At 46.8% G+C, this 12,500-nt stretch overlaps 1 protein-coding gene across 1 annotated transcript in view; it reads right to left on the reverse strand.

Moving 5' to 3' along the window:
• Positions 1–12,500, reverse strand: part of scfd2 (sec1 family domain containing 2) — a 133,928-nt gene that overhangs the window by 104,664 nt on the left and 16,764 nt on the right. Inside the window, exon 4 of the mRNA XM_042111650.1 lies at positions 2,664–2,839. Within this exon, the coding sequence (XP_041967584.1) occupies positions 2,664–2,839 (176 nt within the window). The remainder of the gene's footprint in view (positions 1–2,663; positions 2,840–12,500) is intronic.

The following is a 12,500-nucleotide window of genomic DNA, read 5'->3' on the forward strand; positions in this document are numbered from 1 at the left end:
GCCAGATTAGGGCCGTTAGGAGGGAGCCAGATCGGCGACCTTCACACACACACACACTGACAAACCAACTGTTGTGTACGTGCGTGAGTACATACACCTGGACACACTCACTCATACACACATCCATTAACTTGCACGTCTCTACTCACAAACACATACTCATATACACTTGTGCACAGATGTGCAAATGCACACAACACACACACATGCGGGCACACACACTGCACTATACTTACTGAATGTCCAAGGCCTTGCGACCTGAAAAACTTTTTGAGGAGCTAATTTTACAGAACTCATCTTAGCGACAGACCAAATGAATTAAACTGTGGTAATTTAATGGCTCTGAGGCCATTCTGAACAGTATTTCATTAGAGGGTCTTGCAATCGTGACACCGCTCCCTTAGAAGAGGCTATTCAGCATATCTTTCACCTGTCACCGAATGGGGACATTCATCCACAGTCCACCCTTCTCCATCGTCCATCAGATCCCCATTATGAAGCGCCAAACTCAATCACTAGTGAGGAGGACTCTTGTCTCGCTAAAGACAGATGAAGGCTCTACTCTACCTATTGTGGCTTAATGCTGTTTTATACGTTTTGGCACCATAAAAAAAATTAATTGACTGAAATTACGGAACTGATGCAAATTTGGAGCAAACTACTGGCTGTCGAGACCCAAAACAAAATGACTAATAATTCCTTGTCAAGACTTTTGTGGAGTTATCTGGATTAACAGGCCATGGATATGACAACAGATAGATCATATTAGGAAAAAATCTGGATTTCATTTTAGTTTTTTCTCAATCTCTCTTTTACTCCTCTCTCTCTCTCTCTCTCTCTCTCTCTCTCTCTCTCTCTCTCTCTCTCTCTCTCTCTCTCTCTCTCTCTCTCTCTCTCTCTCTCTCTTTGGGCTTTTATGAGCTTGTTTGCAAATTCCGTTCTGGCTCTAGCCGGGTCCGTTGGCATGGGCCTGACATGTTTGCTTTTCCGTGATTGACTTTAATAAGTTCCTCTACGCCGGGCTGTCCCGCTGATACCTTTACGGCTCCGGGAATGGACCGACTCCATGAAAGAGGAGTCTATGAAACGCAATAGGTGAGCGAGCGAGAGAGAGAGTAAGACAGGAGAGCAGGGAGGAGAAATAGAGAGAGAGAGAGGGAGAGGGAGAGAGAGAGAAAACGAGCTTAGTAGCTGTAGCTGAACGGCGCCGCTGAAGAAGCCTTACAGAGAGACTAGCATGCTAGCACAGCCTGTTTCTCAGAGGAAAGAGTGTTATACTGCAGGACTGTAAAATGATGAAATGCCTAAACAGATAAAGGCAGTAAATAAATGAATGTAGGGATCCTTCTGGGTCCATTTCCTGAGTCTAACATGGAATGTTTATCAGAAGAAAACAACTCCAATTACCCTCCACTGTTCCAACTGCAGTCTGCAGGCTTTTTTACAGGATGTCAGCCTTACTCTTTCTCTAACTCCCTTCCTAGGTCATTCTGTCCATTTTCCTCCCTCTCTTTTTCTCTCTCTCTCTCCCCTCTGCTCTTCATCTCTCCTGCTGGGATGAGCGCAGTGACCCCAGCACGGTCATACACGTGCACATCCGTCCCAGACTGTCCTGTCAAGCATTTCCTGTTGACCCCTGAGCCTCTGAAACTCTAAACAAGCTTGTAAAGAAGGATCCTGGCGTGAGGGCTGGATGGATCGGAGGGAGAGAGAGTAGAGAGAGAGGGAGGGAGGGGAGAGAGGGAGAGATAGAGAGAGAGGGAGAGAGGGTCAGAAGGAGTGGAAGGAGAGAGAGAGAGAGATAAATAGAGAGAGAGAGAGGACCGGAGGCTGAGCCATGGCCTTCTTGCAGGGTGGCTGGCTGCCTGGCTGGGGCGGCCTCTTCTCCAGACGTTTACAGAAACCTCACCCTTTTCCCCCAAAAAACAGAGAGAGTGTGTTTACACAGAGTGGGGCCGTTTGTGTGTGTCTGTGCTGGATGGTTTATGCACAGATCCACCCCCTGTGTCCGCTCTGACAGATCCTCACCTGCGATGCCACCCTGAAGTGTGTGTGTGTGTGTGTGTGTGTGTGTTTGTATAAAAATGACCAGTAATAAATCTGCAACCATCCCAGACACTCAGAATGTTTGTGCATTATGTTTATGTGGAAAAATGTTAGGTGTTTCTTTGGCTGTGATGTGCCATGTAAGTATGCATAAATATTTGAAGGAACACAACCCTGCAATCATGTTGCCTCACTGCAGTCTCATAGCAATAAACATCATAGCTTTCCAGGAATCATCAGCGATTTTAAATTGCGGTGCACTATCCCTGCATCCAACCTGTGTACTGTGGTGAGCAGTGGAGTGACCAGCGGTGCTTGGGGATGCGGGTGATTGGCAACCAATCAGAATAAGATTTCACAGGAATAAATCTCTGCAACTCTGCAAGCACATACAAGTGTGTGTGTGTGTGTGTGTGTGTGTGTGTGTGGTGTGTGTGTGTGTGTGTGTGTGTGTGTGTGTGTGTGTGTGTGTGTGCATGCATGAGCGTGTGCATGTGTGTGTGTGCGCATGTGGATGAACGATTGCATGAGGTGAGTTGTGTATCTCTGTGTGTGATCTGCAGAGAGTGTAAATGTGAATAGGCTGGTTGACGTTGGGTGGAGGCAGTGACCCCTACCTGCAGCAGTAGCCTCTGGAAGGCCAGACTGGCGTCCCAGCGGGGCAGGGCCGGGTGACGGAGCGTCTGGGCAGTGGCCAGGGCCAGCTGGAGCACCCCAGCATGGGTCTCCACAGCCTCCACCTTCCCCTTAAAGAGCTGGACGTAGGAGGTGAGCTGATCCGCCGTTACACGACCTGTGGGATGGACAGAAAGAGAGGAGGAGGAGGAGAGGAGAGGAGGAGAGAAGACGATAGGAAGAGGAAGAGAGGAGAGGAGGAGATAAGAGGAATTTGTGTTACAGCACAGACACATTAAAACACAAACATCTGTGGCCATGTTACTCTGACACATGAACACAAACACACATAAACACAGAGCAATAAATAGAATATAGTAAAGAGTAAGTAAAGGAGAAGAGGAGGAGATAAGAAGAGAAGAGAGGAGAGGAGAGGAGAGGGGAAGAGAAGAGAAGAGAGGAGAGGGGAAGAGGAGAAGAGAGAAGAAGAGAGGAGAGGAAAGAGGACAGGAGGAGAGGAAAGGACAGGAGGAGAAGAGGAAAGGAAAGGAGAAGAGGAAAGGAGAGGAAGTTGAACAGAGCGAAGAGAATAGAGTAGAGGCGAGGAACAGTGAAAATGGAGAGATGAGAAGAGAAGAGAAGAGAAGAAAGGAGAAGAGGAAATTGAATGGGCACATAGAGACACATGAACACAGATAGGAACTTAGGAAGAGTGGAGTGGAGGGAAGAGAAAGGTGAAGAAAGGAGTGCAGGATGATAAGAGAGAAGAGAGGAGTGCAGGATGAGAAAAGAGAGAAGAGAGGAGTGCAGGATGAGAAGAGAGGAGTGCAGGATGAGGAGTGCAGGACAGGGGCGCCTGCAGGAATTAATGCTATGGTACGCACACCCATCACCCCCCCCCCCCCCCCCCCCCCCCTTCCGCAAAAAATAATTCACTCGTGAACAATATTTGTCCGTTTTAGGTCCGTGCATTGGTCAGTCAGCAAAAAAGTACCCTACATAGCATAACAACATCCACATGCAATAACACAACGACAACGTCTACAATGACCTATTCATTTGGACAACTTCATACAGCCCTGTACAGGCTAAAGTTACCTTTAGTTTTGTTCTAGCGTAACGTGACGTCTGGCTTTAGTGCAGTCTAACGTTCTGACAACCACACCAATTGCCTACCTTGTTGTTCTTGTCCATCTGGAATAACTCCTAGCTTTGCTGCCTCCATCATTTCTGTTTTCGTTGTTTAAAACTTGTGATATCCATGATGAGTATTGAGTTAGTGAATTATCTCAACATTGTGTGCTGATAACCATATATAGATAGCCGAGTAAAAGAAAACAACAAGTAGCCTATTGCGTGCCTGCGTGCGTATTCTCTCTCCTGCTCAAACAAAATGTGTGCACGTTAATTTTGATAACGTGTTCACTAACTTTACGTAATAGAAAATGGTAAATAGCCTGATGGCATGCAGCTAATGGGATACTGTGCATAGTTGGGAAGGTATGGTAGGCCAATTTGGTGTGAATACACACACACACACACACAAGGGACATTTTCTCTCGCTGTTGAGTAGCCTGATGGTACGCACATTGCGTACGGACGTACACCTGCAGGCCCGCCTGGTGCAGGATGAGAAGAGAGAAGTGCAGGATGAGAAGAGAGAAGAAAGGAGTGCAGGATGAGAAAAGAGAGAAGAGAGGAGTGCAGGATGAGAAGAGAGGAGGGCAGGATGAGTGCAGGATGAGAAGAGAGAAGTGCAGGATGAGAAGAGAGAAGAGAGGAGTGCAGGATGAGAGAAGAGAGAAGTGCAGGATGAGAAGAGAGAAGAGAGGAGTGCAGGATGAGAAAAGAGAGGATGAAGAGAGAAGTGCAGGATGAGAAGAGAGAAGAGAGGAGTGCAGGATGAGAGAAGAGAGGATGAAGAGAAGAGTGCAGGATGGGAAAAGCAGGGGCGCCTTAATACCACCCGAGGCCCCTGGGCTATATGTTTTTAAGGACCCCCCCAACCGCAAATATTAATTATGAATACATGATACCCGGCCCGCGATCTGACCCGACACATAGCGTGCGCTTTTGGTTAATAACATGCAGTGTAGCCTATCATTATTCAGCCTATGTAAAACCTTTACATAAACAGGAACAGAAAGCCCTCGAATCACGTCAGCCTACCCATGACATCGCTTATCAAAAAGGCTAGCCTACTGCACGAAAACAAGCGTTGAACTTTTACAACACTGACTGTAGTGACAAAGATTAAGTTAAAAGATGGGTACACATATGGACGTTTAAAAGCTTTTCAAAAGTGCATGTGTTTGTCGTGTCGGGGGGTTCCCCAGGAGTTTTTTTGAAATTCTGTCTACTTAACACACCAGTTTAACGCAGTTTGGGAGGGACAGAAATACTTTTAGCCTACAGAACAAGCTGGCTCATGTGACGTGAACATGGCTACCTTATGCATTATCACTACACTACATGGAGACATATCTCACGTTAACAATGGAGAAAACATAACATAGACTAAATATGTGCGAATGGGTTAGCACAAACTTAGCTGTTGGTGAACGGAGATGCAGATCACTAATTCATTTCTTTGCGCCACAGCCCATGTTCTGCGTTCACTCCAATGAGAGAAGCGAAATACATGTTTTTAAAGCCGTTTCATTTCCAGGCTATTTGCTACGATATTTACCTGCCATGCCTTCTGTTTTCATGGACAGTTACAGGAATCCACGTCATTCGTTTATCGTTGCTTCAATCCTACCCACGTTATCTCCAGAGTTTGTATGATAAGTTTGTTAGTCAGTTTCAGCCTCTTCTCTTTTAGCTCCTCTACACCCGTTGGGATTTATTACGTTTTGTTACATTTTGTTTGATTTTAGAATTGGAGAAGACAAAGGGGGCCTCTGCATGGATGTAATTGTAGAGCAGTACGACGTGCTCAATTATTTAGGCTAGCTCCAGAGTAGGCTAATGACGCCGCGAATACGGACACGCCGTTTATTATTATTGATTATCATTAATTATTAGGAGGCCCCTCATTGGTCGAGGCTGAAGCCCAGGTAAGCCCCTGCATTAAGGCGCCAGTGGGGAAAAGAGAGGAGTGCAGGATGAGAAGAGAGAAGAGAAGAGTGCAGGATGAAAAGAGAGAAGAGAGGAGTGCAGGATGTGAAAAGAGAGGATGAGAGGAGTGCAGGATGAGAAAAGAGAGAAGAGAAGAGTGCAGGATGTGAAAAGAGAGGATGAAGAGAATAGACAGACAGACAGGTGAGGAGTGAGTGTCTGGAGAATCATCCACTCCATTCATCACTTACTAACACATCTCTTCCAAACACACTCAACACATGGTGTGCTTCAGAAGCTTCAGAACAACAACACACACATTTGACTGATCACAGCTCAGAGATATTTCTCGTAAATCACATCAATCAAATATTTCAACACGCGCACACACACACAGACAGACAGACACAGGCAGTCAGACACAGACACACCCACCCACACACACACACACACACACACACACACACACACACACACACACACACACACACAGAGCGAGAGAGAGAGTCCTTCTCTCACGGTGGGAACTGTGCGCCGTAACAAGAGAGCAAACACACAGACCCTCCAGAAGAATAACAGTTTCCCAACACATATCACACTGCGCTCTGGAGAGTGTGTTCGATACCACGGCACAGCATAATATTATCTCTGGGAAACTCGGTAGGTTGTAGGGGGACATAGTGGGTGTGTGTGCATGTACAGTATGTGTGTGTGTGTGTGTGTGTGTGTGTGTGTGTGTGTGTGTAGCTGGGACACAAGGATAACCAGACAGGAATATAAATGTCTATGTCTCCAGAAAATCTTCCTCACATGAAGAATGTGATTGAATGTTAATGACCTCTCTCTCACTCTCTCACACACACACAGAATGACAGAGAAATAGAGCTATGCACAGACTAAACCCCCAGTACACCCACATGGCCCAAATTCTCCATATGGGGCTCCGTTAAGACACAGGAAAAGAGGAGGGGGGAAGTGAGTATGCTTGCATGTGTGTGTGTGTGTGTGTGTGTGGTGTGGTTAGTTGGCACCATGACATGAGACTGAGAGGCACTGTGTGGATGTGTGGTGGTGGTATCTGGGTGAAGGGTGACTGGTATTGGGGGGGTCTGTAGAACTAGCCTGCCTCTGCCCGGCACCCTGCGGCCTGCCGCTGTTGTACACACCACTGCTCCTAACCCCATTTCTGCCCAGTACTCCAGCTGCAACTCCAGCTGAAACCATCCCCATCACCACCAACTCCAACTCCAACTCCAACCACTCTACCTCCACCATTGCTACAGTGCCATAACATCACTAACCACTGCTGCTGGCTGAACCACTCCAGTACGGGCACTACCACTGTGAATGCCACTAGACTGTCGCCACCACCACCACCACCACCACCTCCACCTCCACCTCCACCTCCACCTCCACTACCTCCACCACCACATCCACCACCACTACCTCCACCACCACATCCACCACCACATCCACCACCACCACTACCTCCACCACCACCACCAACACCATGGACTACTAGTGCTGCAAGAGTCATTATGCCACCAGCCCCTCTGCTCCAGCCTACTGCTACTGCCACTCTGGCTCTGCTGCTGCTGCTGCTGGTTGCTACGCTGCTCCATGCTGGAGCTCAGAACTAGCCCCAGATGTGGGAGTATTTCCTGTTGGGCTGCACAGCTAGTGTTTTCTTTAGCGCCGCCAAACAGATGACGGGGGGAGCGACAAGAGGGGAGGTGGGAGGCCCGGGGTGAAGACTGGAGGCGTGGTGGTGGGGTGGTAGTTGAATGGCAGAGGGATACACTGGGTAAGACCAGAAGAAAACATTTGAAATAAAGGTAGAGCGGGCTTGTTATGAGTGTGTCGCTGTGTCTGGACAAGTCAAGTCAGATAAAAACCTTGGACAGATGATGGACCAGTGAATGTGGGCATTCTATTAGCAACTTCATAACTGAGGTTCAAGAAAGAACCACTAATACCAGAATTCAAAGGGTTTTGAGTGAACCTGAGACCTGAACCTGAGAATTCACTCAAAGCTTACAGGAGCATTCTGTGTCTTGTAGTCTTTAGCTGAGTCGAGCTAGGCACTGGCCAACTGCACTGCCAGGGTGGCAGAAGGAGGGGACAAAAGGTGGCACTGTGCACAAAGCAAAGCGTCGAATCAAATCGTTCTGGCCAAACGGTCAAATATTGTTGGGAAAAGGACTGTGGTCCAGAAATACCACGCCACTGAAAAGGCCTATTGTGGACTGACTCAGCTGTAAAAATCCCTGGCAAAAGACCCAAGAATCACTTAGCTTAATGTGCCAACCATAACTCAACTCCGGACAGGGGGGAATATGGGGTGGTCAGGGGGGGGGGGGGCTTAGCCCCCCCAAAAAGCTAGGAGCCGACACCATGTGGGGGCCAACAATAATTTATTCCTGGATTACAAACGATGCTAATTAAAAGAGAGGGGCCGGCCATCTTGAACGACCATGGAGCAGGCATTGAGGGAAAAAGGAAATGTTGATGGAAAATTGAAGAGAGAGACAGAGAGAGAGAGAGAGAGAGAGAGAGAGATAGAGAGAGATAGAGAGAGACAGAGAGAACAGGGTGAGCATAATTTAGCCTGGGGGGGCGAGAACAAAAAAGGTGAACCAGGGCGACCAGTGATCCATTCCATATAGAGAAGATTAGAAGATTGAGGGGAGAGAGAGAGAGAGAGAGAGAGAGAAAGAGAGGGAGAGAGAAAGAGACAACTATAATTCTGCTTTATTTATTCTGTAGGAGCAGGAAAACACTGAGGAGCAGAAATTTATGGCGATATGATTGGAGTGGTTCCCAGACTGTACAATGCCCTACATCGCAGACATGCACCACAACAGAGAATAGGGGACAGAAACATATGCTAGCTTACCTTCTGCACAAACACAAACAGATACACACACACACACACACACACACACACACACACACACACATAGATAATGGCAATACACTTATTGTTCCTTGGTCTATCTGAGAGTAGAGAGAGAGAGAGAGAGAGAGAGAGAGAGCATGTGTGGAACTTCCTCTGTTTGAAACATGTGCACAGCAATTGAAAATGCATGCTATTTCTTTTATTCAAAACTCAAGTTTGAAATATGAGTGTTATTTCACCATTGAGTAAATGTGCGTAATTAAAAGAGTGTGTGTGTGTGTGTGTGTGTGTGTGTGTGTGTGTGTGTGTGTGTGTGTGTGTGTGTGTGTCGTGTTTACCCAGTTTGATATGTATACACTACGATTGTTCTGGCACAAGTTCTGCTGTTCTGGCATGGGGTTCAGGAAATAGCTGCTATTTGATGCATTGGTTTGGCTTAGGTGTTCTGTGTGTGTGTGTGTCTGTGTGTCTCAGAATCTGTTTGACTAAAAATTCCCCTTCTTTTACAGTACAAAACCACCTCACTGCACTGGAGTAGTTGGACCATATGCTCTACCAGAGAAACTACAGGTCCTGTCAACACTGTGCAGTTACAATGCAAACACACACTAACACACACACACACACACACACACACACACACCGAAAATGCTATTCTATGCAGGGAGTAGGAGTCCTCTTTGTATGTGGAGCGCAACATTAGTATGAAATGTTTGAGGCAAGGCCCTTTCCTTCATTCTTGGGTGTAGTTGGCTTTGGAGCCTGGAATCAAACAAAATCGTTTACATGGGCGTCACGTTATCCAACAACATCCATATCGAGTGTGTGCAAGAGTTATTTGCGCGTTTTAATATGTTCCCACTGGACTATCACGTTGCAGAGAAGAAGAAAGAACTACTTAAAAAAACAGACTGAGGTGAAGACTTTTAGATGTGGCATACGGGTATGACTTGGGTATGGTCTGTTGCTAAGATACAGCATGTCAATCAGAGCGTAGTGGGAATCAGATACTATGCAGGGGGTTGTAGTGAATTTGACAGTGTGAGCACAACTTGTGCCAGTCTAAAGGAACATCAAATTTGAGTGTCAGGGCTTGGCTTGGCAGTGGCCATACTGTGTGTGTGTGTGTGTGTGTGTGTGTATGTCTGTGAAGGTGTGTGTGTGTGTCTGTATGTGTGATCTGGCACTGCCCTACCCTCCTGGGTGCAGAATAAACACGGCAGGAGTCAGTGGAGGGAAAGCTGTTAACCACCACACCAACACACCAACACACACACACACACACACACACACACACACACACACTTGTCCTCTGGACACACAACCTTTTGTATTTTGTTCCTCGGATTTCTTGTCTTCTCAGATCTCTATTGCATCCATAACATGCTCTCTCTCTCTCTCTCTCTCTCTCTCTCAGTCTCTATCTCTGTCTCTCTCTCTCTCTCTCTCTCCCTCTTTCCATCCCTCCATCTTAGTCCCCTCTCCTCCGTTCTCTCCGTGTGCGCTGCACTCCCTGAGGAGGTGTGTTTGTCTAAACAAATTCAGTGGAAAGAGAGAGACTCCTGAGTGGGGTGCCAGAGGCACAAGCCGTTCTTCACATGCATATGTGCTCGAGGAAACCACCATGGGAGAATAATTATCTGTGTGTGTGTGTGTGTGTTTGTGTGTATGTGTGTGTGTGTGTGTGTGTGTGAGAGAGAGAGACTTTGCATAGAAGTGTACTGTATGGATGTAGGAGTTTGTGAATGGTGTGTGTGCGTGTGAGAGAGAAAGAGGAAAGAGAGAGAAACAGAGAAAGAAGGAGAGAGAGTGTTTGCTTAGCAGGGTACTGTGAGAACAGATAGAGAGGGAGAGGGAGAGAGAAAGTTTGCATATGAGCAAACAGTGTGTGTGTGTGTGTGTGTGTGTGTACTGTACATGAATGTGAGGTGGACACTCCCTAGCCACCACACACTCAACACTAACTGCAGCTCAGACCTACCGGTGTTCGTCAACCTGCATATTAACACACCCTATGAGAGAGCAATAACACGGCCCGTGTATTTAAACACATGCACATGTCTGTGTGTCTGTGTGTCTGTGTGTCTGTGTGTCTGTGTGTCTGTGTGTGTGTCTGTGTGTGTGTGTGTGTGTGTGTGTGTGTTTTTGCTTGTGCTGAATGGGGTCACCTTGATGCAGATGTGGAGCGAAATGTGAGTAGGTAAAAATGCCAGCCACTGCTTGCCAGAGCTTATTTTTATCCTTTTGTTAAGAGTCGCCGGTCACTCACAAACAACAGAAGTTCCAGAAAACATGTGCCGCTGTGTCTGTGTGTGTGTGTGTGTGTGCGTGTGTGCGTATGTGTGAGTGAGCGTTTGCCAACATGTGGTTCACATTTCCTCTCTGGCCACACGAGTTAATCTGCTTGCCCGCAGTTCCCCTCTCTTCCTTTGAGGGGTGCTGTTGCTCTTCCCCAAGTCGCTCTCCAACTCTGCCAGTTCTCCCTTTCTCCCCCATTCAAGGCCCTCCTCCCCCTCTTCCTCCTCCTCCTGTTCCCCCTCTTCCTCCTCCTCCTGTTCCTCCTCGTCCTCCTCTATCCCTTCTTTCTATCTTTCTACCTCCCTTCATCCCTCCCACTCACTCGCTCGAGAAGGACAACGGTGCGTCATCCTTTAAAGAATCATTGCCAGTTCAAAACACTGCTTCCATGGGCTAAATCTTCATCACTCTGACTAATGGCCTCCCATGTTATTTGTGGGAACAGAAGATTGATTAGCCTGTTTTTGCATTAAAAACTTAATTCAGCCCCACATATGATACCCATACAACCTCTCTATGTCTCGCATATCCATCATGCTAACACACACAGCACTGACTAGCTTGTCATGCTACACATGTGCTTGATAAATGGCCTGTTCCAACATGGCAGTAAGACAGCAAGCCAACCAGAAAGTAACCAAAGACTTCCATATAATACACTTTCATGGGTTATGTGAGGGGAAAACTCTGAGAACAGAGGGCAATAGTTCTGTTGTGAACAATTTGTTCTGGGCTGCGAATTTTTTTTTTATGACATTCGGCTAAAAATTAAAACAGCTGATCGGAATGTCATTATTACATCATCCAGGACTTTTTTACAGACTGGAACAAATTGTTCATGACAGTTCCTAGCAGAGATAGCCACAGTCTAACTTTAAAGATCCTCGTTGAGATGAACTGGTTAGTTATCACAGCTACTGAGGTTTAACAGACTTTTTGGGTTTGATCAACAACTACATCCTTACAACTATATCCTAACTACTATACTATACTATATTCTTAATGTGTTTATGCATCTGTGTGTGTGTGTGTGTGTTTGGTGCCTACAGTATGTTATGTTCTTTGAGGCTTGGCAGAGTGTGTGCTGGGCTTGAGCCGGCTCTTAATGAACACTGATGAGCTGCTCACTCTACTTTACCATCACATCTCAGCTCCTCCTAAAGAACAGAGAGAAGAAGAGAGGGAGAGAGAGAAAGAAACCTTACAAGAGGACAGAGAGAGGGAGAGAGAATGAGAGAGAGAGGGAGAGAGAGAAAGAAACCTTACAAGAGGACAGAGAGAGGGAAAGAGAATGAGAGAGAGAGGGAGAGAGAGAAAGAAACCTTACCAGATGACAATGAGAGAGAGAGAAAGACAGACACAGAGGGAGAGAAACAACCCTTGTAAAGAGGACAGAGAGAAGGCGAGAGAATGAGAGAATGCCAGACATAGAGAAAGAAAGGGACCTTCAAAAGAAGAGAAAGGGAGAGAGAATGTGAGATTCAGAGAGAGATAGACACAGAGAGAGACCATTAGGACTTGTTCAAATGATGCGTCACACAGGCCCAGGTGCCACCTGGCCCTGAGCATTCCAAGCTATAGC

Source organism: Alosa sapidissima, chromosome 12, assembly GCF_018492685.1.
Source record: "Alosa sapidissima isolate fAloSap1 chromosome 12, fAloSap1.pri, whole genome shotgun sequence".
Taxonomy (NCBI): Eukaryota; Metazoa; Chordata; class Actinopteri; order Clupeiformes; family Clupeidae; genus Alosa; species Alosa sapidissima.